The sequence below is a fragment of the Manis pentadactyla genome, chromosome 9, assembly GCF_030020395.1.
Source record: "Manis pentadactyla isolate mManPen7 chromosome 9, mManPen7.hap1, whole genome shotgun sequence".
NCBI classification, from domain to species: Eukaryota; Metazoa; Chordata; class Mammalia; order Pholidota; family Manidae; genus Manis; species Manis pentadactyla.
Window position 1 is genome coordinate 111,627,271 of NC_080027.1, and position 23,892 is coordinate 111,651,162.

Consider the following 23,892-nt stretch of genomic DNA (forward strand, 5'->3'; position numbering starts at 1 on the left):
ATAGAAGAGAGCCTTGTATTGTCTAAAGAAAATTAGAAATTAGATTTTCAAAAGCCATTGAAATCTTGAATCAAAACTGTACATTTAAAGGAGAAGTTTAGGCTCCCAAGCAGAAGTTACTTTCTAATGATTAAGAAATTAGCATGGACACTCAGTAATTCAGAACGAAGAGAAATCAGTCCCCTGAGACTCTCTCGGGTTTTCTGTGTGTTAGAGAAAGGTAGACTGACATCCTATGGCATGTGATTCATCCTGTGGTCTCGTAGAGGATGAAAATGGTAACACCACCATCACCATCCCAGCAGCCAGTGGGCACAGTCTGCAGTGTGCTTATTGGAGGGATGCATTCCGTTTCTTTTACCATCACAGATATGCTGTGAGATATTGTCCTCCTTTGATAGTGTGTGAACTGAGGCTTCAGAAAAGTTGTGTAGCTTTTACTAAGATCAGTTAGCTGGTCAAGTTAGAGGTCTGGTATTTGACCTCAGTTCCAACTGATACCAAGACCTGGGCTTCTCACCATTTTGCTCTTGGACCTGCTGTTTCAAAGAGAGCATTGGGACCTCGGGTGCTCCTGATCCCCCCAACTCTGTTTGCCTGAACCGCAGCAGTAGGGCTGCAGGCAGACATACATGAAGAACGAGACTATTATCACTGTTGCCCTAATGTTTTAGCGGGATATTGTTAGCATTCTGAGATCCTTTAATTTGGGATTATTTCCTTTATTCTGTGTTGTTTTGCCTTGCTTTCTTATTGAAAGCACACCCTGAGCAAGGTTCCCAAACAGCTGTTCGAAATGTGGAAGTTATTCTTGTTTCCTGGGGAAGGAGACCAGATTGGCCAGGCCCATTGATCTGCGGGCTGCTTCCTGCTCTTGGGGCCTTGGAGCATCTGTCACTGCCAACAGAAACTCCCCTCGAATGGAGAAAGCTGTAGAGGGCTTCAGCAATGATTCCATCAGAGGCCTATTTATAATATAAAAACCCTCTCAGACTGTGAGGAATGGGAGAAGAAAGTTACTGAGGTCCCTGAAGAATAGTTTCAGTGAGGGGCAGTGTCCCTTTCTAGTAATAAGAGCCGGAATTCATTGACTGCTTAGCAGAACTATAGCTCCTGTGTTAAGTACCCTGTATCCTTTTAATTTTCTCATAATAACTCTATGTGTTATTATTCCTGTTTCAGAGATGAGGAGTCTAAGACAGATCAAGGAGCATGTCCTAGGCCATGCAGTGAATAAGTGGAGAGCTGGGGTTCACTCCAGGCCTTGACCGCTGTGCTCGGTGGCCTCTACTTCTCTCCCTGTGATAATGGGGATAATATTCCTCTTAAGGACTTAGGCTGGACCCTCTTGCTCGTCCTTTTTTTTTTATAATTAAGATTTTTTTGTACAATAGTTTTAGATTTCTATAAAAATGGAGCAGATAGTACAAAGAGTTCCCAATACCTCCCTCACAGTTTCCCCTATTATTAACTTCTTATATTAGCATAGTACACATTATAATTAATGAACCAGTATCAATCTATTATTAACTAAAACCCATAGTTTATTCAGATTTCCTTACTTTTGCCTAATGTCCTTTCTCTGTCCTGGTATCCCCTACAGGAGGCCACTTACCTTTAGTTGTCATGTCACGCTAGGCTCCTTTTAGCTGTGACAGTTTCTCAAACTTTTCTTGTTTTTGCCTTTAGGCCTTAGTCGTATAGAGTACAATTCTTGTTTTTTTAAAAATAACGCAAGTTAGCTTTTTTTTTTTTTTTGGAAACCACTATGTGTAAGGGATTATTTTAAATTCTTTATATATATTATTTCTTTTAAGCCTCATAACTCTATGAGGAGAGAATCCCTTATTCTACCCATTTTACAGATGAGGAGCTGGGGCATAGCAAGGGCAGGTTACAGCTAGGAAGTCGAGAACTGGGAACCCAGTTAGCCTGACTCCAGAGACTGTTTAGCCACGTCGGTTATGCTGCTTATGAAAAATGGGCATTCAGGAACCCTCTTCCTTTTCTTCCTTTTCTAATGGAATGCAGTCACTGACTTACTGAGTGAGGTTTGGTGATATGGTGTTAAGTCTGTGCACAATAATTCTCTTCAATTTCTGCTAATTGACCTTCCGACTCCAGGGCCTGTATACATCTGGTCTGGGAATGAAAGACAGGTGTGACAACACTCTCGGCTTTGGGCTCATCTCCCCCTCCTCTCAGACCCTTCCCATCCCCACTGACCCTGTACCTCTGTGTGTCCTCCCTGTCACAGTCTTTTCCTTCCTCTTCCTTGCCGTAGCATTTTCTCTTCTTTAACTGCCCCGTGGCCCTCCCTGGCTTCTGTGCCCTGTGCTTGCTTCTGGTGCTCAGCTCTGACTCTGGCTTTGTTTGCATTAATTTCTTGGACCTCTTTTACTCTTTCACATTCCCTCTCTGTGTTCATTGCTGGTACCAAAATGTACAATGTACAAGAAAGTATTGCAAGATGACCTTGACAAGCCCAGAGAATAATGTTTCCATCCTTTCCTGGCTTTTTTCAGAAAAAAAGGGGAAAAAAGTCTCTGTACCTTCCTTTGTTCTTTCTCGTCAGGAAAACCATCTATCCGGAGGCCTCATAGGCAGTCTCTATCTGGTAACCTTCTGTGGCAGAGAGGAAACCCATTCTGTGACCAGGAGAACCAGGTGCAGGGCCCAGGCCAGAGCCGGTGCCTCTCTCCCTGCGGGCCAAGTGCTTTGGCCCCCAGTCTCAGGGCTTGGCAGGACCGCATGCCACATGGCTTCAAAGGCCCCCCTCTGCAGAGACCTTCTTACCTTTCCATTATTTACATTAGGAAAAGATCCAGTTCCTGGAGAATATCCTAGAATAGAAAAACATTTTTTGCTTTTGAAAAATGGTTTCATGTCTTATCTTCTGCTGATGAATAAGGAATAGTAAATTATCTCGAATAGATATCTGGGGAGAGAAGAGAATTCAAAATGTACAGAATTACTCTTTTTGTCATGGTAATCCTTTCTTGGCTTGGAGGCTATATACCATGGGAGAGATGACTTCATACCTCAAAAACTTTGCATTAAACCTTTTACCGATTCTAGAATATTTTACTACCTCTGGGATTTTAATATGATTTAATACATTTACCTTAAAATCCCTGAATGTATTAAAAAGCTGTGGCTTGAGCATAATAGCAGGCTAAATGATCGCCTCAGTCAGTCCTTTTTTTGTACTGCATGCCTGAAGGTCCCCAAGGGTGATGAGAAGTTGTGTATTATCTCCTTGTACCTCTCTGCTAAGGCACCTGTCTAGTATCTCCCAACCAGATATTATTAAGTGTGATTTCTGTTTGGCTGAGAAATCAAATGAGTACAGCAAATCTCACCATGCCCCAGTCCTCCCCTCTCTTCCTGTTCTTTAACAGGTCTTCTTTTCGTTCTTCGGAAATGTTTTGTTCTCTCACCTTAGGGCCTTTGCTTACACTGTTGCCCCAGAGCCAACTCTGTGGCTCTGCTGTGACATTATTTCCGCAGGGAAAGATCTCAGCTGTGACATTATTTCCGCAGGGAGATCCTTCCTGAAGCCCTGACCAGATTTGCTCTTTCTGAAGGCATGCTTCTGTAAGACCCTACACTCCCCTGTCATGGTGTTCATCACATAAATAGTTTTTACAAATGTGGAAAATAAAGGGCACTCAATAAATATTTGTTTAATTAGTGAATTAATTCTCGCAGGGGTCTTTTTTCTTAGAAGGAAAAGTCTTAGCAGCTGCATCAGTGAGTTCCAAGCCCTGACGTTCGAGCATATGCCTTCCTTCCCCTACCGTCCATTGCAGTAGGTTGGAAAAGGTTCATGTACTACAAAGTTTTGCACATGGCCAAGAATGCCTGAGGTAGAAAAGCAATCCTCGTTGTCCCCTCTGCTATCGAGTTTGGGTCCCTGCCCCCTGGCCACCCAACATACTTACTCAGGGACTGAGGAGTTTTGCTCTGTAACCCACCAATGATTACTTTGGAAGGGCAGGTCATGTACTGGTTTCTCTCCATGCTGAGTTTAGGTTATAACCTCACCATCTTAATCTTCCCATTTGGTTTCACAAACTACTTCTTCGGTCTTCACAAGTCTTCAGCAAGCTTGTCTTGCACTTTGTATTACAATTTGGTGTCCCTGAATTGATATGTCTGGAGGAGGATACCTCAGGGGTGTGTGTGGCTTGTTCACAGTGCCGTCTTCCTCCTGTAGGCCTGGAGGCACACTTGCTGTAGCTCGGTTTGTGTTCTTGGCCATTCTTTCTAATATAGGTGGCAAATTTGAGCTAATTTCTAAAGTGCAGATTGATTTTCACTGAGCTATTTACCTTTTCCAATCCCTTTTTTTTAGGACTTAGAATTATCTTTAAGACTGCGAACAGTTGTGTTTCTTTTCAGGGATCTTGAAATGTCCTTATTGACTTTATGTCCTTTGAAATCACAACTGGCCAGTATCAGGTAGATGAAGGCAGACATTACTATGCCTGTGCTCCAGATGGGGTTCAGTGGAGTTAAGTGACCTCTCCATTCCCTTAAGCCGTAGGGTGTAGCTCGATGGGAATCAGGCTTTCTGGCTCCAACCTCCTTTCTTGTTCAGTGCGCAGAGCCAAGTAGCTTCTCTAGTTTAACAGTCACATCTTTCCTGTAAGTTTGTGACTTTAAACCAGGATTTCACTTCAGTATTAAAGTTTGTTACATCCCCCCAGTTAACCAGTTCTGGCTAGTGTGTAAGTCAGATCTCAGGAGTGGAGCCAGGAAGGGTAAGGTGGAAAAGCCACTGGCCGGGTAATCCTGTTGCCTCTGTCGTGTTTGTGATATTGCTTTCCTTGTTGAAATCTTAAAAGTTTCACATTTTATCTGCTTGGTAGTCTATCAAGCGCGGAAAGTTTCTTCCCAGGACTGGCAAACTTAGAACTACTATGATCTTTGGGCACCTGTCCAGGCCCTTCCAGAAAGCCTACCTCCCTGGCATGCTGAAAACACTGTGGACAGAAGGACAGGGGTTGGCCCGTGTTGTATTGTTCTGTGTGTGTATGTCTTTCTCTTCTTCCCTTCTTCTCCTTCCTCTCCCTTCTTTCCTCTTTGGTGTGAAAATGCTTTTCCTAGCTAATTCAGTGTCTGGGTTTGTAGTGAAACTTCAGAGCCCTCTTAGTTAGCCTAAGCTTCAGGAAGGGCCCTGTCATGAAGGATAAAATGAGAAGTGACCAGTGCTGGTTAAAAAAATCAGACTGAGGACAAAATGCACGCCTAAAAGTAAGACCAATCTGGCCTGGGGTCCCTCCTCAGAACTCCTCCTGACCTCCAAACCTGTAACTTCCCATGAAAGTAAGTTCTGTATAATACGCCCTATAGAAATACACAAGTACGCAAGAGATGTAAACAAGGACACACATTTCACAATTGTTTGTAATTGTGAGAACCTGAAAATAACCGAGATTCTCGTACACTAGTAGAAGAATACTTATATTGATTATGGAGTGTCCATGCAATGGAAAACTGTCACCATGAGAAATGGTGAGGTGGACCTACAGGTAGTGGATGGAAAGGTGTCTAAACATATTCTTCAGTGGGGAAAAAATCCATGTTGGTTTATTATATACATATCTATTTACATATATATATATATATATATGTATATATATATATATACACACACACATATACATAGAAAAGTCTAGAAGGATATACTCCAAAGTGTTAACAGAAGGTTATTAGATAGAATGGGATTAGATAGAATAACAGGGGGAGTAGATATTTTGCTGTTTTAGATTATACACATTTGTAATACCTACTTTATTTTGCAATAAATAATCAGTTTTATAATTTTAAAACTAATAATTATGGGGCATAGAGGAGTAAATGATATATTAATATCTTTTAATATCTGTAATTTGGAATTTCTGCCTGGGTTTTCTTTCACATTATGAAACTCAGGGGCCATCAGAGCCTTTGGATTGCTGGTCTTGTTGTTAGATAGATGCTTTTTTGGATTTTTATTGTATGATATGAATTATCATTCCTCCATATCTATTTTCTATCAGGATCATTAGAAGAGTATTCTTTCCCTAAAATGTTAAGAAATATTAAATATGTAGTAGCATTAAATTAATTCAACATTCTTTTGAGAAGTGCAAAACTGTATGCAAATGTCAGGTTTTCCTGTGTTCTAGCTTGTCGCCCCACCTGTGTGCCTGCACCAGTTCTAGGCTCCATGCTGGCCACAGAAGGAGAGAAATTATTCATAGAAAAAGTCATATTCCTTATACAAATGAAATCTTAGAATACTGCTTCATCATTTTCTTCTTCAATTCATGATACTTGTTTTTGGTGCAGAAAGGAAAAATAATGAATGTAAATGTGGGCTCCAAAAAAGTACAAGTCCATCAGTTTGGAGAGGCGGGGTGTTAGAGTTTCAACATATGAATTGGGGTGGGGGGCACAAGCATTCATACATAACAGGTGATGTAACAAATGAATAATGAAAGTCCATTAGAAAGAAGTCATTAATTTCATTTTACTTATGTTTTCAATTAATCTCAGAGCCCAGATTAATGTCTTCTAGCTTTCTGGAAGGGAAAGAAATTTTTGTTTAAATCTTTAGTCCAGATTAAACAAAAAGATAGAGAATATTGAATTATGTCTGTGGTTTTAAATTCCAGCTTTTATTTGATGGTGTTATATCATCTGCTTCCGGGGTAGATATGTGGATATTATACTTCCAAATGCCTTCATGTCACATTAGTGAAGCAATGGTATCCACAGCAGTGAAAACAGTTAATACATTTATTTTCCTTCTGTTTGTATTTCAATTCCCAAAGTTGTATTAAATTGCCTTTACTTGTATTTATGCCTGGACCATAGCCCAGCTTCCTGGTGAGAAATTGGAGCATGTGAAATTTCATGCCCAGCCTGCAGTTTCACCTGTATAGATTATATCTTTTAATCTCTTTATAGTTTGTTAACTAAGTAAACAATTTGAAGTAGAATTAGATGATAATTTTAAAATTTGCTCAAAATTTTTTTCAGATTAAAAATTTTGGTCAGTGAGGTCTTTAGCTAAAATGAAGTATCACGTTGCTGTCAATAAAATATGGATTGATGCATTTTATTTATAGTCCTTGTCCTCTTCCCCAGCCATCGTCAGGCATACCCCTTAGCTCTGGACATGGCTGGGCATTAAAGAGGAAAATGCCATCTTCTCCGTGGGACACAGCCCAGCCTGTCTTCTCTGAATAGCCTAAAGACAGCATGCTTGTGGTATTAGTATGTCTGTCTGTCTGTGCCCTGGACCTGTTTCACCTGAAGTGGGCTCTGCTGAATATCAGAGGAAGTCACCTTCACACTGGCTTTGCCTATCAAGTTTTTCTCCTTTAGCTTTCAAAGACCTAGTTTTTCTACCCATACTGTTTCTCTCACTTGAAACATATTTCCCTCTAGTAATCTGAGAGAAAAAGGATAGTTTGGTAAGGACATTTTTGGTGCTTAATGCTAAAACCCCCGTGATCTTTGGAAAATTATGCATTTATATTTTCCAAACCTAGGTCCCTCCTTTCATCAGTTTCCATCAGAAACTAACTGGCCTACTGTCAGTTATTTCCTAAAATGTTAATATAGTAGATTTTTTGGTCTTTGGTATGAATGAATACAGAATTAGAAACATATAATCTCTGTGTGCAGACTGCTTTGAAGTTGCTTCAAGACAGTATTACTAAGTCTTGTCCTGCGTGTCTTTTTCTTCCCTGTATGGGTTTTTCCCAAGTTTGTGATTTTTTTTTTTTTTTAACTTACCGGTCTTTCTCCTGCTCCCCAGCCACCACGTAAAATAATAAAATGCAGCCCGCTTGTTTTCAAGTGCTTTAACTTCACTGACGTTGCCGGGAACTGTTGGATGAGTGACATATTGACCACCGGCTCAAATTGTCCCCGGGCTGGGGTAGGCCTCGGTGTCCAGGTTTGCCTTGAGTCCCCACAGCAGTTGGGTGCACTGACTCTCCATGTCTCCCTGTTAGTGCGATTGCCTCCATCCTGAGGGCCTGGCTTGACCAGTGCGCGGAGGACTTCCGGGAGCCCCCTCACTTCCCTTGCTTACAAAAACTGCTGGATTATCTCAAACGGATGATGCCTGGCTCTGACCCAGAGAGAAGAGCACAAAATCTTCTTGAGCAGTTTCACAAGCAGGAAGTGGAAACTGACAGTAAGTATTCGTCTGATTCCAGGGCAAATGTGAGATTCTGGTTCCTCAAACTCCCTGTTGAGGAAATGTTCCCTCTCTCCTTGATGAATGACCTGGATTTCCCTCAGAAAGACAGCTGCTTGGAGGATGGGTGGTGAGTGTAAAATTCTAAAGGTTATTGAAGTGCTGGTTACAGAGCTTAGAGTTTTAGAGCAAAGAAGGGGACTTTGAAGCCCACCTAGCCTGGCTCCCTCATTTTATAAATGAGGAATCTGTGGCTCAGAGAAGTGAAATAATTTCTGAGGGTTTCTTCTACCATTTGCCTTCCCTTGTCAAAATACCTTCAGCCAGAAAGTATCACTGTCATTTTGCATCTCTGACGAGCTCAGCAAAGGAAGTTTCTGTGGCTGTTTTTTCCTATTGGAGGAATTTTTTTCCTGCCCATTTTGGAGACAAAGGAAGGACCTCCACTGCCGGCTGTGGGCTGCTTGGAGCTATCAGGCTTTGGCCTAAGTCAGAGAGAGGTGAGGACGGGCTTTCAGTGTGACGTGTCAGCCCTTCACTGGCGTGCTGGGTGATGGTTGCCATGGTGGCTGACCCACTTGGAGCTTTTGACAGGCATTTCCCAGAAGTGACGCCCGATTTCCTCAGTGAGGGACAGGAAATGGTTCCTCAGCACTGATAAGGGAAGCTGCATCAGCGCCAAAGGAAATAACCCTACATTCCAAACAGTACCTGTTGACTTTTTTTATGCACGGGGGACCAGAGAAGGGGAAATGCAATCGCATCATTAGAAGCTGACTGCCAAGACTCTATCTCAGATGACTTCATCCGCTGGGAATGCTTGAATGCCAGGGGCGCTGCTCCAGCTGCTGGACCTCAGCTCCCTTCAGGGCCTCCTGCCTGCCTTTGTGCTGCGGTGGAAGGCGCTGTGTTAGAGCCCAGCTCTCCCCACTGGGGCTGCCCCTGGCTCCAGGCCTAATTAGGGAACCAGTGCGACCAGTCGTCCATTGTTCCCAGCCCAGGGACTGGACGCAGAGCTTACTGGCAGGCTGTAGCAGGAAGAGGGAGATTGCCTGACTTTGGAAAGATTTTTAGGCAATATCAAGAATGAATTTGTTGTGAGTTTGGAAAACTTTAATCAAAAGAGCTCTAAACTCTTGTTTTTAGGTACAGGAATTGTTACTGAAAAGGATTTTTAGGAGCCTGGTTCAAATGTGCTTATTTTACCCAATTTCTACTGACAAAATCAACAAGCTTTTTCATGTTTTTCAAAAGTGTAATTTTGCTTCAAGTTTTTACTTACCTCTGGAAGAGAGTCAAAGCGGAAACAGTGAAGGCACGGACTGGGCCCCAGAGAGAAAGGACCATGTCATCTTCATGCACAGCAGCGTCCAAGGCACATGATGAGCTGCTGGGAGTGGTTGTTGAGTGCATGAAAAGATCAGGCCGCACTGCATGCTCTCCTTGGCTGAAGTGGGTCAGCCTCTGCACTGCAGACCGACAGGGATAGATTTATACAGCAGCCAGAAAGAGGATGGGAGGCCCATTCTGTACCTTTGTTTGGGATTTCAGTTCTCTTACTCCTGCACTATATGAGAGAGCACCAGGAGCTGTTGCAGGAGAAGTGGCGAAGGCATGGGGCTTAGCTTTCTCCAGCCGGCGCCTGTGTGTTCCCTGACCGTGAGGCAGGCTGGCCTCCCCTCCTGCCTTCTCGGGTCATAACCCAACCCCATTCACATCAGACCTTATCCTTAAGTCCCATACCTGTCAGCAGAGCACGTTGCCCCTTGGTGCTCCCTCAGGGGTGAAGTGGGCCCACCCTCCACACCCCCTTTCCCTTAGAAAGCTAAGAAAAGGTACTACATCCAAGATGCCTAAGAGCCTTTTATTCTACAAAGAAAGAAAAGCCTTAAAATATAAACATTCTGGGGGAGTAGGAACACACCGATTCAAATTCCTGCTAAGATATAAATGAATTCAACTCGGTCTTTTCCTTGAGAACAGATTTAACAGACAGGGGAGCAAGAAGTGTGAAGGGGATGAGGCTGGGAAACAACCTAAGAATTGGGGGAGGTTTCCAGGGCTGAGGCAGGGCAGCCAAGTCAAAGTTCACCCAATTCCACATCTTTCCAAGTGGAGTCGGAGGCCCTGTCCTTGTGCAGAGCCCTCAGCTTTTGGTTTGAGTGTAGTGGTTTTTTTCTCACTTCTTCCATCTCTGTCTTGTGTCACTTGCTAGTTGATGATCTTACACATTTGAGGCTCATTTGAGTTTGGCTTAAGGCTCTTCTGTTTCATACACATGTCACAATAGGTGGAAGATGGGAGCTGCTGCAAACATTTTGAGGATTCTAAGGACTTTCTGTGAGTTCTGAGAATTTTATCAGTATTTATGGTACCCACACGGTCCATTCTACTCCACAAAACCTGGCCTGCCTTGATGCCCAGTCCTTCCAACTTCTGGTTAAATGGTCAGGAATTAAGAATTGCCTATTTGGGGTTTAGGAAATAGTTAGATTACTTCTTGAGCTGACAGGATTTGAGGCTCCCTGAATGTAGCCCCTCTTTGCTTCTCTGGACTTTGCCTACCCCGGCTTTGTCCTAGGCCAAGGAGCCAGTGGTTTGTCAAGGTGACGACATGAGACCTCTGAACTTCAAAAAGAATCTATGAGTAAGCAGAGATTAGGAAGACCTCCATTTCAGTCAGATTTATTGGGCTTCCTCTTCTCTCCCATTGGTTTCCTGAAGGATCAGCCCTCTTCTTAAATAAAAGAAGTTCAATTTGACTCTAGAAGCAAGATCATATACAGTGGCATCAAATTACCAATTTGCTTCTATCTGTGAACAGATGGGTTTCCCAGCAACATCTCCTTCAGCCTGGAAGAGGAAGAGGAAGAGGAGGGTGGGGAGTCTGTGGAGTTCACGTGCTTCTCGGAAGATCTCGTGGCAGAGCAGCTGACCTACATGGACGCGGTACGTCTTCTCCTCGGGCCCCAGATGAGCTTCTGCTTAAAATGTGGGGACTGACCGTGCTGGTGGTCTGGGGAGGGCAGTGGGGTAATGGGATTTAAGTCTTCTCGAATCCTTGAGAGAGGCTGCGCCTGTAGATGCAGAGTGAATGTGTAACTTGGAGCAATCATCTGAATAATTCGGGCCTAAACTCTTCTTGCAAATTCTCAGTGAATACTTGGTGCTCAATACACCAAGGGAAATAAGAATTCTAATCATAGTGAAACAAAACCTACCCTGTTGGCGGCTATTTCTCTCCTTTTAGACTCATAAATATTTCAAGATCTGAACAGTTGATTTGGAGGATTATAAAGGGGTCAAAGTATAAATTAAGGTAAAAGAAATTCAATGAATCCACAGGTGGCTGTATCTGGCAGCTCATTTCCATGTGTGCTTCCTGTACTTTTGAAGTTTGAGTATTTTTGTTAGCTGTACATATTTGATTATATCAGTCACATTTGATAGCTCAGTATTAGCTGGTAAATACCAGCTAAAGAAAAGAGGGCCATTATTAATGATCACAATGATTTTGACCCTTAGCACTTGCCACTTTGGAGAAAGTGACATAACAAGTAACAGAGTTTCCATCTAGTGAGTCAGCAAATAAACTACCAAGAAGTAAATCAAATAGTCTATGTACAGTAAGCCCGGGCATTATGTGTTACCCAAACCTTTACATCTTTTGTTTGAATTATTGTACAAATGAGAATTGGGTTTGTTCAATGAATTTATCGTTGTAGCACGGATGATAGCATAACAGAAAGATGGAAAATGTCACTAGTTGACTTTAGGCTTTAAATTCCTGAAAACCAGGCTTTAAATTTACCCTTTCTTCCCTTTACTGTTCAACATTGAGTAGTTTTTGCCTTTTATATGCTTCTTAGTTTGTTCATTTTTAAATAATGTGAGAGCATGACATAGATGACCATTGCGTGTACTCCTGTGAACCGCTGAGCATTCATACACATAATTCATGACCATGAGTGCCCAGAATGTACCCTGCATATGATTTTGAGGTCAAAATAATCAGAATCACTTCTTTTTGATTAGTAGTGTAGATTTTTACCTGTCCTTCCCTCCAAGACAGAAAAGTCAAAAAGTTTTTGGCCACTGAAGTTTTCTTCTGGTCATTGTGTACCATTTGTTCAGTTGAGCAGATTTAGAAAGAACATGTGGGCTTTTCTGATCAGTTAGTACATTAATTAATTATTTGCTTTTGTCTGTAGAAATGGACACCAGGAGGCAAATTAAGTAGCAAAGGGTTACTTATCCATAAAATACCAGTTTACAGATGACCCAGATGATGTGCTTTGCCATATGGAATGTCTGTGTTGTCCTTAAAGTCAATTCCTCTTTTGTTCTAGCAACTCTTCAAGAGAGTAGTGCCTCACCACTGCCTGGGCTGCATTTGGTCTCAGAGGGATAAGAAAGAAAACAAACATTTGGCTCCTACGATCCGTGCTACCATCTCTCAGTTTAATACCCTCACCAAATGTGTTGTCAGCACCATCCTGGGGGGCAAAGAACTCAAAACTCAGCAGAGAGCCAAAGTCATCGAGAAGTGGATTAACATTGCTCATGTAATTGTCTTTTTAAAAATATTCTTTATGTTCAGTAGATACTGAAGGCTATACCATCACTCTAATGGTTGAAGACCGTATACAAGTGCCCATTGGGTTTCTCTTGCTGTTAACTGTTTTTCCAAAGTAAAGAAAAATGTTAGCCTTACTAACTTGGGAGCTTTTTAATTTTTTTCCTCTTTAAAAACAATTGGTCCCTCATTCACTTTTTTCTGCTTGTGGGCTCCCACACCACTGCTTCTTCAGGATGAGACATTCTGTCTGCTTTTTTCTTTGTAGTCATAGACTGACTCTTGGTTCTGCCCCTTGTACAGTAAATATAAACCGATGGGCTAGGTGACAAACAGACCGCTCTTCGACTCAGTACGGCTATCCACGTGCCCTTCCAGTACCTGGAAGCATTATATCTTCTGCTGATTTGAAGAGCCAGTACCTTCTCAGAATCCTGAATCTCTTTTCTAGAGGATCGAGATATATAGATTTCACATTAATCTGGGGTTTTTTGAGGGCCTTCTATCTAAAGTTTGAGCTACAGAGTCTATCCTAAGCCTGAACTGCATTCTGCTGAGTGTCAGTCTAGTCTCTGGCATCCGGTGCTTACAGGCCATATGATCTTCATTTGTCAGCATATTATTGCATGACTGAGAAAAGGTGAACAGTATTCAGGCAACAGGTCACCGATATTTCATGAGCTCCTAAATGCCTCTGTAAGCTCCAATTTTATGTACTTTGAGGGTATAGATAGGATGAACACAGTTAATTTGGTTCTGCAGGAGCCTGTAGTCAAACAAAGAAGCTAAGATAATATACGGGAATTATCTCAGCCTAGGCAGAGGAAGAGTCGAGCATATGAGGTAAGTGCTGTAGAAGTGGATGAGAGAGCAACGCCTCTGGCTGTGCTGATCAACGAAGGTTTCACGGGTAGGATGACACTGGAATTTAGCTTTGAATAACAGATAGGTGCTTTGGTATTTGAAGATTGAGCAATAGATATTTTTTCCTAGGCAGAAAAAGTTATATCAGCAAAAGCTATGTAATTAATGATTTTGAAAAATAATTATTATGTAAATATCCTATGAGTCCACGTTCTGGACTATATGAGTCAACCCTCAATCATGACACATTTTGCTTTTCTATCCGAATATTTCTTTTTTCACTAAGCCTCTGTCTGTAGGCCCTAATGCTTAAACTTAAACATTCTTTGTTTCACATTCTCTTTTGTTGTCTTTGATTAGAAAGCAAGGCCAAAATCATGCCAAAGAATTTGCCATATTTTGAGTTTTAAGTGGTCTGTTGCTACAGACTTTTTGGTGCATGAAAAATGTAAGAAACAAAGAATATCATATACATCTTAGATTTCTCCTATCCTGAATTGAGCCTTTCTCTCAAAGAAGAGCTACAAAGTAGAACCTGATAGTGTATGATAGAGCATGGAACTTCTCTGTCTTTTTAGAATGATGAAATATTTTTTGCTAAAAGTACCATAGCCTTTTGTCCATTCAACTGCATAGAAAATCTGTAACAAGAATACAGCAACTGTATGTTATGATGGTGTAGCTCAAACAATGACTTTTGGTCCAAATTAAATATAATTCATGCATTTATGTGATTATAAGAAATAGAAGTTAAATGATTTGAGGAATATTCCAAATCTCACAGCAGGTACTTAAAAGCCAAGGGTCCTTTCTCTTGGTGATGTAGTTTCCTAATGTTGAGCATGTTGTGCCCCTTGAAATTGTGTAGAGTAACATAATAAAATAATGAAACTCACAGGTGCTTTCCTGCCAAGATTTATTTTATTTTTCCTCCATTAATCACAGTCAATTTCTAGTGAGAGGATGTTTGAAAAACAGTAATTTACATACAGAAAATATTTCGGACCTAATATGACAGTATTTTCTTGGACTGGCCTTTCTGCTACATTTTTACTTCCTTCACATCTCCTGGAAGATGCCTCCCTTTCTAGAAATGAGGCCAGATGCCTTTTGTACTCCTTTAAACTCTTAGCTTAAGCCTCTTTCTGAGTAATGTGTTCCATATGCTTATTACAATTTGCATGACGTATCTTTGCCTGACTTCCTTTATGTATTGCAAGTTTCCTGATTTTTAGAAGATGACTTTTGGATTCTGAATCTTTGTTGAACCATGCTGTCTCTCATGTGCTTGTGCTTCCAAACTGACTGTCATTCAGAGCTAGCTAGCTCATGCTCTCTTTCCTCCTTTATTTTTAAGTAAGGGGAGGGCATTGAGATATTTAAAAAGAGTGGGCATGACTTTTGAAACATATTTTGGCATTCTAAGAAAAAAACGTTTGCAGGTTTGTTTGGCATAGTTTTAAGCAACCAGATTTTGGTATGCTAAGGTAGAGAATGCTGTTTTTCCTACCTACTCAGGATTAGCATTACTTCATAAAATGATCTTTTAAGCAATGCAAGTTTGTGCCTAACTCTGGGACCTCTTGCTCCAAATATTCTGTACGAAGCCAAGCCCATGCTCACACAGTGTCCTCAATTGTCAACCGTGGATGGATTATACTCCCAAATGCCTGTATTTGAAGCATCTTCTTTGATGTAAGGCGTAGTCCACTCCCCCCATGTTGCCAAGAGCGGGACCCTCTCCCTGACTATTTTTCTGTCCTTACCATCCATTCAGCAGGACATTGACTCCTAGGTCACTGGCTCCTGATCCCATAGACTCTATATGGTAGCTTAAGTTTTGGGATCAGAGAGCCTTTCTTCTTACCCAGAAAATGACATCCAGAATGCTTCCTGTTCTATTTTGCTTTAAAATGCTGCCAAAATGAATTTCATTTTAAAAGCCCAAGTTATTTTGGAAACACTGAAGCACCAAGGTGTTGCTGAGTGTTTATGATTGAGGCACAAGCCAATTTGAAACTAAATAAATGTGTATAAAAATATTCCCTCTTGGCTAAAAGCATAAAAAAAGGTTCAACTTGTGGTGAATTTTTGTTGCCAAGTTATATACACCTATCTGGACAAGGGTTGGTCGTGAGACGTTCGATGCCATCTGACCTCAAAGTGGCTGCGGCTGGGTTCACTTTGTGGGTCTAAGGACTCAGTGATCTCTTGTGTGTATTTTTGGGGCATCTGTGTGTTTTCCACAGAGGAAAGTTTGCTTTCTCTAGCATAGCTCTGCAGACTCACCTCCATTCCTGTTTTTACTAGGAAAGCTGGAAACTATAAAACTGTAACAACAACGCAGAAAATATATTAAAGGGAGAAAAACAAGCACACACTGCCAAAGTCTATAAAGTGTTTTGGTGACTGGGGTGGGAGTAAGGAGCCACTTTTTGATGTTCAGTATTTATACAGCTGCCTATTTAGTGGTAAGAATTCATAGCAGCTGTGATACCTCTAAAACAGGAAACCACCAACTCACTGTATTATTGATATTTAAATGCCTTTTATGTGTGTTTTAATCACTCTCCATACAGGAATGTAGGATCCTGAAGAATTTTTCCTCCTTGAGGGCCATCATTTCGGCACTGCAGTCCAATTCCATCTATAGGTTAAAAAAGACTTGGGCTGCGGTCCCAAAGTAAGTTCCCAAGTGTCTGCTCTGCTTTCTTTGGCTGGGGTGATTAGTTGCTGAATGAATGGTGTGGGTCCTCATCTTCAAAGCTCATATTATATAACCAGAGAAACATCTCTGAAAGCTCTGTGTGTTCCAGTCAGGGTACATTTCACACATAATCATTAATGAGTTTTGAGGCGGGATGGCTGCAGAAATCAAACTCATTCTCAAAGTAAGCCAAAGCCAAGAGTATTGGCTTTGGGGATGACTTTAAGGATGTGCTTATTGTCTGGATTTTGAGGATAAGATTGTGGAGTGATAAAGTTACAGCAATTTGCCATGACTTCAGGTTATTTTTCAGCCACATTCCAAAATCCTAAGTGATTCCAAGAGTGAGGGATAATGTGTGCAGATAGAACATTACTTCTTTCTGTTCAGCAAGAATCCATTTAGTTTCTGCTTCAACATTTTCAAAGCTATCTTAGTGATGTTAAATCCTGTAAGTGTTCCTTACCTAGGTGCCTGATTAAAATAATTAACTAGCTACATTCTATATTGTTTTTGTCATATTTCTTGGTGTGACCTTTGAAACAATGGACAATTTAATGGCATTGTTTTACCATCATTCTCTCCCTCCATTTCCAGAAATTCAGTTGTAGACCAGAGAGCTTTTCACAAAGGAGGGAAGGGGGAATGAGGAGACAGTTTGGGTCCCCTATCAGTGCAGATTTAGAGGCTGGGGAATGTGTCATGGCTACAAACTAGGCCAGCTAATTCAACAAGTCTACCTAGGTTTCAACTAATCAAGAAGTCTGGCTGTGTCCGGGAAGAATGTGTAAACTGTTTATAGTCTATACTGCATGTCAGGAGAGAAGCCAGCTGGCTCTCCAGGCAGGCCTGCCCTTGTGGAATTAGGGGGTTCACTCCTTAGAGTGGAGTATCTAGCTGCTCCGTTTGATCAATTCACTCAGAGCTGATTAAGCCCTAAGGGACTGACACTCTCCAAACTTGCAAGAGATCCAGACTGATAAATCAGTTTCATAAAGTTATGCTGAAAAATGAGTGGCAGAGTACTCAAGCTTACCAACGAGCTCATAGTCTCAATCAGAGGAAAGTCTACTTGGCGGAAGTCATATTATTTATTATGTAATTCTTCGAATGATAAAGAGGAAAAATTGAACTAGATGATCAAATCACAGCTATAGAAGCACAGCCACTATAGCTCCAGATCTCACACTTTGTGTACAATGCCATTATCTACCAGTAGCAAACATGACAGATAGACTTTTCAAAGGCCAGTGCAATTTTCTTGATTACCACTCTTCCCTCAGGTTCTTTCATCTCTTCATTAGTTTGAATAACCAAGGCGATTCTCTGTGTGAAAAAGAGATTAGTTGTTTGATTTTGTTCTGCATATAAATCTTACAAAAGAGATAGATCATATATAATCGCTAGACAGGCCCTGTGATACAGTGGGAAAGCCAGGTGCATGCACACAGATTCCTCAGCCTCAATAGCCAGCCCCTTATTCTTCCCCTCATCCCTGTTCCCCAAAGGGTATCAAAAACAAAGGGATGGTTAGGTGTTAAAATGCAGCCTCACCCAATTAATTGCAGCCTTCTCTGATTGCAGTGAAGGGTAATCCTATCTTTCTTTGGTGGTTGATGAATAGAATACTATGGAAAGTCACTTAGGCAGCCAAAGATTTCTTCCACAGCAAATTTGAAGCTAAAACACAAGTAAAGAAACTAGTAGACTTGTGTCTTAATCTCTTGGTTAACACACAAGAAGGGCCATTCTTCCAGTTGGCTTTTTTAATGATAAATACAAAACAAACCTCAGAGCTGCATTCTGTACAATGTGGGTGCCTGGTTTTTTTCTTAGATGGCTGGTTGATTGACGTTTCAGCAGAGATGCTACAAAAGTATCACAGTTCCTTAGAGAAGACACTTCCATATCAGCTTTGCATATTTTCCCCTGCTAAATTCAAGGGGCATGGTTAGGATACCTTATTTGGTTCTCACTTTCCTTATAATCCTTTACGCTAATAACTTCCAGCAGACAGAGTAGACATCCATTTATTTCTCTTTATTTAGGCCCACATGTAATTAAGTTCTTAATTATTTTTTTCCAAAATAGAAACGACTTTATGGTTTTCTTTATTATAAGAGTAATATTACAAGCAGTGTAAAACAGGTAAGTTCTTAATAATGGCTTTCTCACAATAATGAAAACGCTGCATATTTAATGGTATTGCCCCTGTTCATTCTTTGCCTGCAGGATCATCCACTCAGTGGCCCTGGAGGTGGAGTGTACTATGTACTAGACAGGGTCCAGGGCAGAGTAGGGCTCTGATATGTGAACCTCCTGACCGTCATAGCCATTCTACAAAGGCATGATTAGTATTTTCATTGCACAGATATTACATTTGAAGCTCAGTTAAGTTAAGGAATTTGTCCAGGACCACTGGGGGAGTGGGCGGCAGGGTTGGGATATGAGCCCAGCCCCCTGACTCCAGAGTCTGTCCTGATTCCACCATCTACTGTGACTCTGAGAGTGAGAACACTGGCCTGGGAGTCAGGAAATTCAGGTCCCTGTACCCACAACTCTGAGCAGTCAGTACTGGAGACTCGGGCAAATCCCTGACCCTGGCATCTTCATCTCCAAAATGAGGGGACTGGCCAGGATGATTTCTCAGGTCCCAAAGGGGCTGTGTGTATGTTGCTAAGATAGATTTTTTTTTTTAATTGTTGAAGGGAATATATCCCAACTGAACAACTTAATTCCCCAAGTTAACAATCCTTATTTTATGATTATAACATACATGGTTAGAAAGTATCCCTCTCTTCATACAAGTGACCATGTCAACCTTAAAAAAAAAGCTACCCTGCCTAGAAAAAGTCAGTGTCTTTGTCTGTGCCCATGTCTGTGCCCCCCCTGATCCTGAGATCAGTACCATCCTGTAGCCTTAAGTACTGAGGACAGCTGGGCCCAAGGTGTTGGGTTTTTACCAACTCTTCAATTGTTAATATTTTCTTAATCCCTTTTATAGGGACCGAATGCTCATGTTTGAAGAACTTTCAGATATTTTCTCAGACCATAATAACCATCTGACCAGCCGGGAGCTGCTGATGAAGGTGAGGTGCTGGGTAGCTTGGGAGTCCATTCAAGGCCACAGTAGCTGGAGGGCTCCTTAATTTCCTACAGACCCATTGGAAAGCCTGTAGTGACCAGGAAGCAGAATTTTTGTTTTTTATACTGAATCAAAGAAGCTTGAGGTTGAGCATATTCAAAGTCCAGCTCCTCAGCTCCACTATTGTGCAACCGGATTGGGAAAGTTGTGCTCACGTGTATATTTCTTTAACAAGCTGCTCTGCAGATGCCAAGTACCAGCCCTTAGGTGGATGGAAGGCCCTGGAATATTCCTTCTCAGCAAAACAGCTTCTAGAACAACAGAGGCCAAACCTGTAATTACACATCCTGTATTTGGACTTAATTGTGCAATCTGTCAGTCAGCAATATTTATTGAACACCAAGTGAGTGCTGACTTCTGAACTAGAGGCTAGGTAAAGGCATAGCATTAGCATGGTTCATTTTATTTCTGCAGACATTTGCTGATTGCCTAATATTTGTAAAGTATTAAACTGACCCCTAGAAATATGAAGACAACTAATACCAGCCCTGTTTTCAAGAATTCACCTTCTAGTTGGTGGCTATAGACACTAAACAAGAATAAGAAGTAGACAAATACAAAATAGTATATTTGCTACCATTGAGGGAAGCTCTGAACTGGGCAATTAGAAGATATGATCCTTGTCTTTAGTCTCTTTTTCTGTAAATTGGAGAAAATAATAGTATTTAGTCTACTGACCTTACAAAATTGTTTTGAAGATTGACTGAGATAAAATATTTAAAAGCACTGTGCAAATGTGAGTTATTTTTAGTATTTGGCAAAGCTATATGCGTATGAAACCAAAGTATGCATAACAAATGAAAATGAATAAAGTATAAGCTGCATTTGCAAGCTTAAGGCAGACCCTTGGAGTAGGAATGAAAGTCAAATGGAGGTAAAGTTACTAAGAAAAGCCATCCAGTTGATAACTATTAGATTAGTCTGCCCTATAGAAGCAACTGCTGTTGTCTTTCTGACTTTTCTCCTCCAAAGTCCTGCTCTTCTGTCAGGTCTCAGTGCAGAGTCCCCTTCATTTGGAGGCCTTCCTTGACACTCTCAGGTCTGATTGACTGCCTTCCCATGTGCTCCGGGAGAAGCCTAACATCGCCCTGTCCCAGCTCTGAGCATATGTTCTAGGAATTGCTGGGTACTTAAACCATCTCCCTACTGGCTTGTAAGCCTCCTGCAGGCAGACTGCGTTTATCTTTTACACTGATATATCCCTAATGCCTGGCATGTAGCAAGTGCTCAGAAATTATGTTTGACTGCATGAATGGAGGGACATTATAATTTACATGCCTTTAACAGCTTGCCCACTATTAGTCCTTCTTGGAGTAAATGATATGAACAGTCCAGTTTATGCTGATGTCTGACTTCAGTTTTGACCTACCTGATTAACTATACACTAAACAATGCTGCTGAGATCACCTTACTCCCTCTTCACATCCCCCTGAATTTGCAGACTTTAAATGAAAACTCATCTGGCTGGAAGGAGATGGCTTAGTGGTCTCCCTGTCAGTAATACAAAACTAGACTAACTGGAGCCATATATTCAAATCCCAATAGCTCTGAGTCATCCTTCCAAAGTAGATAAATTGAATACTGTGCAGCTCATTGCCTCATGGCAGTCTTCCGACTGAAACCTTAGAAGCAAAGCTGTATCTAGATATTAAAGGCCCCATAAACCTTTCTTAAATGTAGAAGTTTACCCTGCTTCTCTACGTCCAATTTCTTAAGTCTGGCTCAAATCCCGAAGAAATGAAAAACCTGGCTATGATTTCATGTGGTCTGCGAATTATCATTGATGACAGTGGAATGTGTTGGGCGGTCCATATGTATATGTAGGTTCCTTCCAGTCATCTTTGTTGATCATTCTTCATACAAAGTGTATAATTCTGGGTGTTAGTTCTCTCAGCACAGTTGTAAAAAAGTGAAATCAAGGTACTTAGGTCCTCAAAAGAACCACTGAGAAAAGCTGCTGGCCTCTGTTTCTGATATGCCACTCCTGGACTTCTACTGATTTATGGTTTTGGGTAATTTTACTTTTGAAGACCTCTCTCCTCTTCTACTTCTGGGTAGATATGAGTCCTACCTCTATAATATTATGGCTGAGGCAACATAATAATTAGCAGAAATATGTAGTTTTCCTTTTAATTGTTGGGAAAAGTTTTTATTTTTCTCAGAAACTATCTTAAAACTGTTACTGCCTTATGATTTCTGAAATTTAGATAACTCTAAGCAGGTGAGTTGTAGAGTACACAAATTTCAGAACAACAGCAAAGCAGAATATTCCCAGCTCTTCTCAGTTCTTGGAACTTTTGGGGAAAATTCTCCCTGGTTGAACTGATGTAAACAAGTGCTAGAAAGCCCCTAGAATTGGGCTCTGTTGGAGATGAATGTTAGTGAAGCTCCGAAACACTCTGAAGTCAGAGTTGGAGCAGAATGCTGCTAGGACTGTAAAGACCTATTCAAATAACTACCATTCCCTTGAGCTCTAATTTAAGCAACATTCACTGAGAAGAGTCCAGTGGCTGTGTAACACCCTAGTAGGAGAGGCCTCTCTGAGGCCTGGAACAGGGTGGATGAGGGCCTCTAAATCCTGCCAGGGATGGAGACAGAAGGTGAGACTCAGGTGAGAAATTTTGCACAAGAAAGAGAGAGAGAGAGAGAGAGGACAGAAGAGGGGAGAGACCAGAGGAGAGCGGAAGGTTGTAGAAGGAGAGGGAGAGATTTGGAATTCATCCAAACATAGGTGATAATTAAGGTCACAAGCCAGATAGTATTTCCAAAGACATGAATATAGCAAAAAACGAGAAGATGACTTTGACAGCAAGAGAAAGAGCCACTGAGGGAGGCTGGCAGTGCAGGGGGCAGGAGGACAGGGCAGAGGGATGCAGTCACAAGGCCCGTGACATCTCTGAGTAAGCTTCAAGGGATTGGTGGTGTGAGACCTTGTGGAACAAAGGACTTCAGGCTGAGGATGGAAAATAGTGACACTACTGGATGTGGTAAATAGTGGGTTTTTGTCGACACGTCATTAGTCAGTGGTTTTTAGTTTTCCAGGAATGGACTCTTCCGCTCAGGAAGTCGTGACCCCAGCAAATCAGCGGGCATTTAGCTCCCTGCCTCAAATCTTCCTCTCCTCCCCATGGAGGGTTTGTGCTCTGTGCTCTTTTCAGATCCCTCCCAGGTCTGCTACCTGTGACTCGTAGCAGCCTTTGAACTTTTTTGGGAATCCTTCCTGAGAGTTGTAGGTGTATCTGCAGTCATGTCCATTAAGTATCCCCCTGCCAATGACTGAGAAACTGAAGGGAACCAGCAGGCCCTACACACTGGGAAGAGGTGGGCGCTGGTTTCCAAGTCAGGCAGAATTGGTTCCTCGCTCCCAGCAAATCCGCGAGACTTTGGAAGGACTCCGGGCACCTGCCACAGGAAATAGCACATTTTAGGCCACTTTCACTCATCCCTAGGAGGAAGTAGACCTGGAAGGTCATTAAACAATACCTCTCTTTATTATCATTTTTAATTAGGAGAATTAATATAAGTGAGTCACTGTGGGCTCTGGACCCCATTAAAGCTGGCAAACAATAGACGATCTCACCTTTCTGTCACTGAAAAGGTTTGTGCAGTCGTACAGTACTGAACGGTTCCATGCTATGGTAATATAATAAGCCCAGCAAAATCTGACTAAGGAAAGGACTGCACGGGTTCTACACTACTGACTGTGCAGTTTGCCTCCCATTCATACAGTTCCTGGAAAACGAGAACTTAGTAAGACCCTGAAACCACAGAACCGAAAGCACTATGTTCAGTCTGCAAACCCGAGCTCACTCACAATGTAGAAGCATGTTAGAACAATTGACGGGAGGAGAGAACGGGCAGCCACCTGTCCTCAGGAGCCAGGAGGAAGGCGTGATTTGTAAGAGGCCCAGCACCTGAGAGGCAACCCGGGAGATTGATTGGGGGAGAAAAGGGAAAGGATGACGTTCTGGCTTTCACAACTGAGCGCTGTGCTGTGCATGATACTGGACTTCCTCAGAAAGCTTCCGGTACACAAGGTTCATTTAGCTAGGAAATACCACAGAAATAGTCCCTTTTCTTTCACAGAATGCTGGCATATGCATTTCAGTCCAAGATCAAGAAATCACAACATGTCCAGAGGAAGAGATCTTCATTTCCAGGATATGTGACTACTTCGAGTGGTATTTGGGATGTGTAGAAATTGTCCCCAGTCCCGGGAATGGCCTGCCTTCGTTTTGACAATTGATTTTATCACCAAGTCAGGGCCTCTTCTTATAAAGTAAGGGGAAAACAGGCTAATTCAAGGCCGCCAGACTTTACTACAAAGACCACTCGCAACAAGCCAGCCAAATATTTGCGGAACTTAGCCGGGAGCTGCTGGAGGCCTCTTCGCTCTG

The 23,892-nt window shown here is 41.8% G+C and overlaps 1 protein-coding gene across 1 annotated transcript in view; it reads left to right on the top strand.

The window, feature by feature from the left end:
* The window catches only part of RGL1 (ral guanine nucleotide dissociation stimulator like 1), a 123,763-nt gene that overhangs the window by 72,270 nt on the left and 27,601 nt on the right, over window positions 1–23,892 (top strand). The window contains exons 5-9 of the mRNA XM_036912566.2: window positions 8,016–8,200; window positions 11,028–11,152; window positions 12,553–12,768; window positions 16,223–16,326; window positions 19,355–19,439. Coding sequence (XP_036768461.2) covers window positions 8,016–8,200; window positions 11,028–11,152; window positions 12,553–12,768; window positions 16,223–16,326; window positions 19,355–19,439 — 715 coding nt within the window. The remainder of the gene's footprint in view (window positions 1–8,015; window positions 8,201–11,027; window positions 11,153–12,552; window positions 12,769–16,222; window positions 16,327–19,354; window positions 19,440–23,892) is intronic.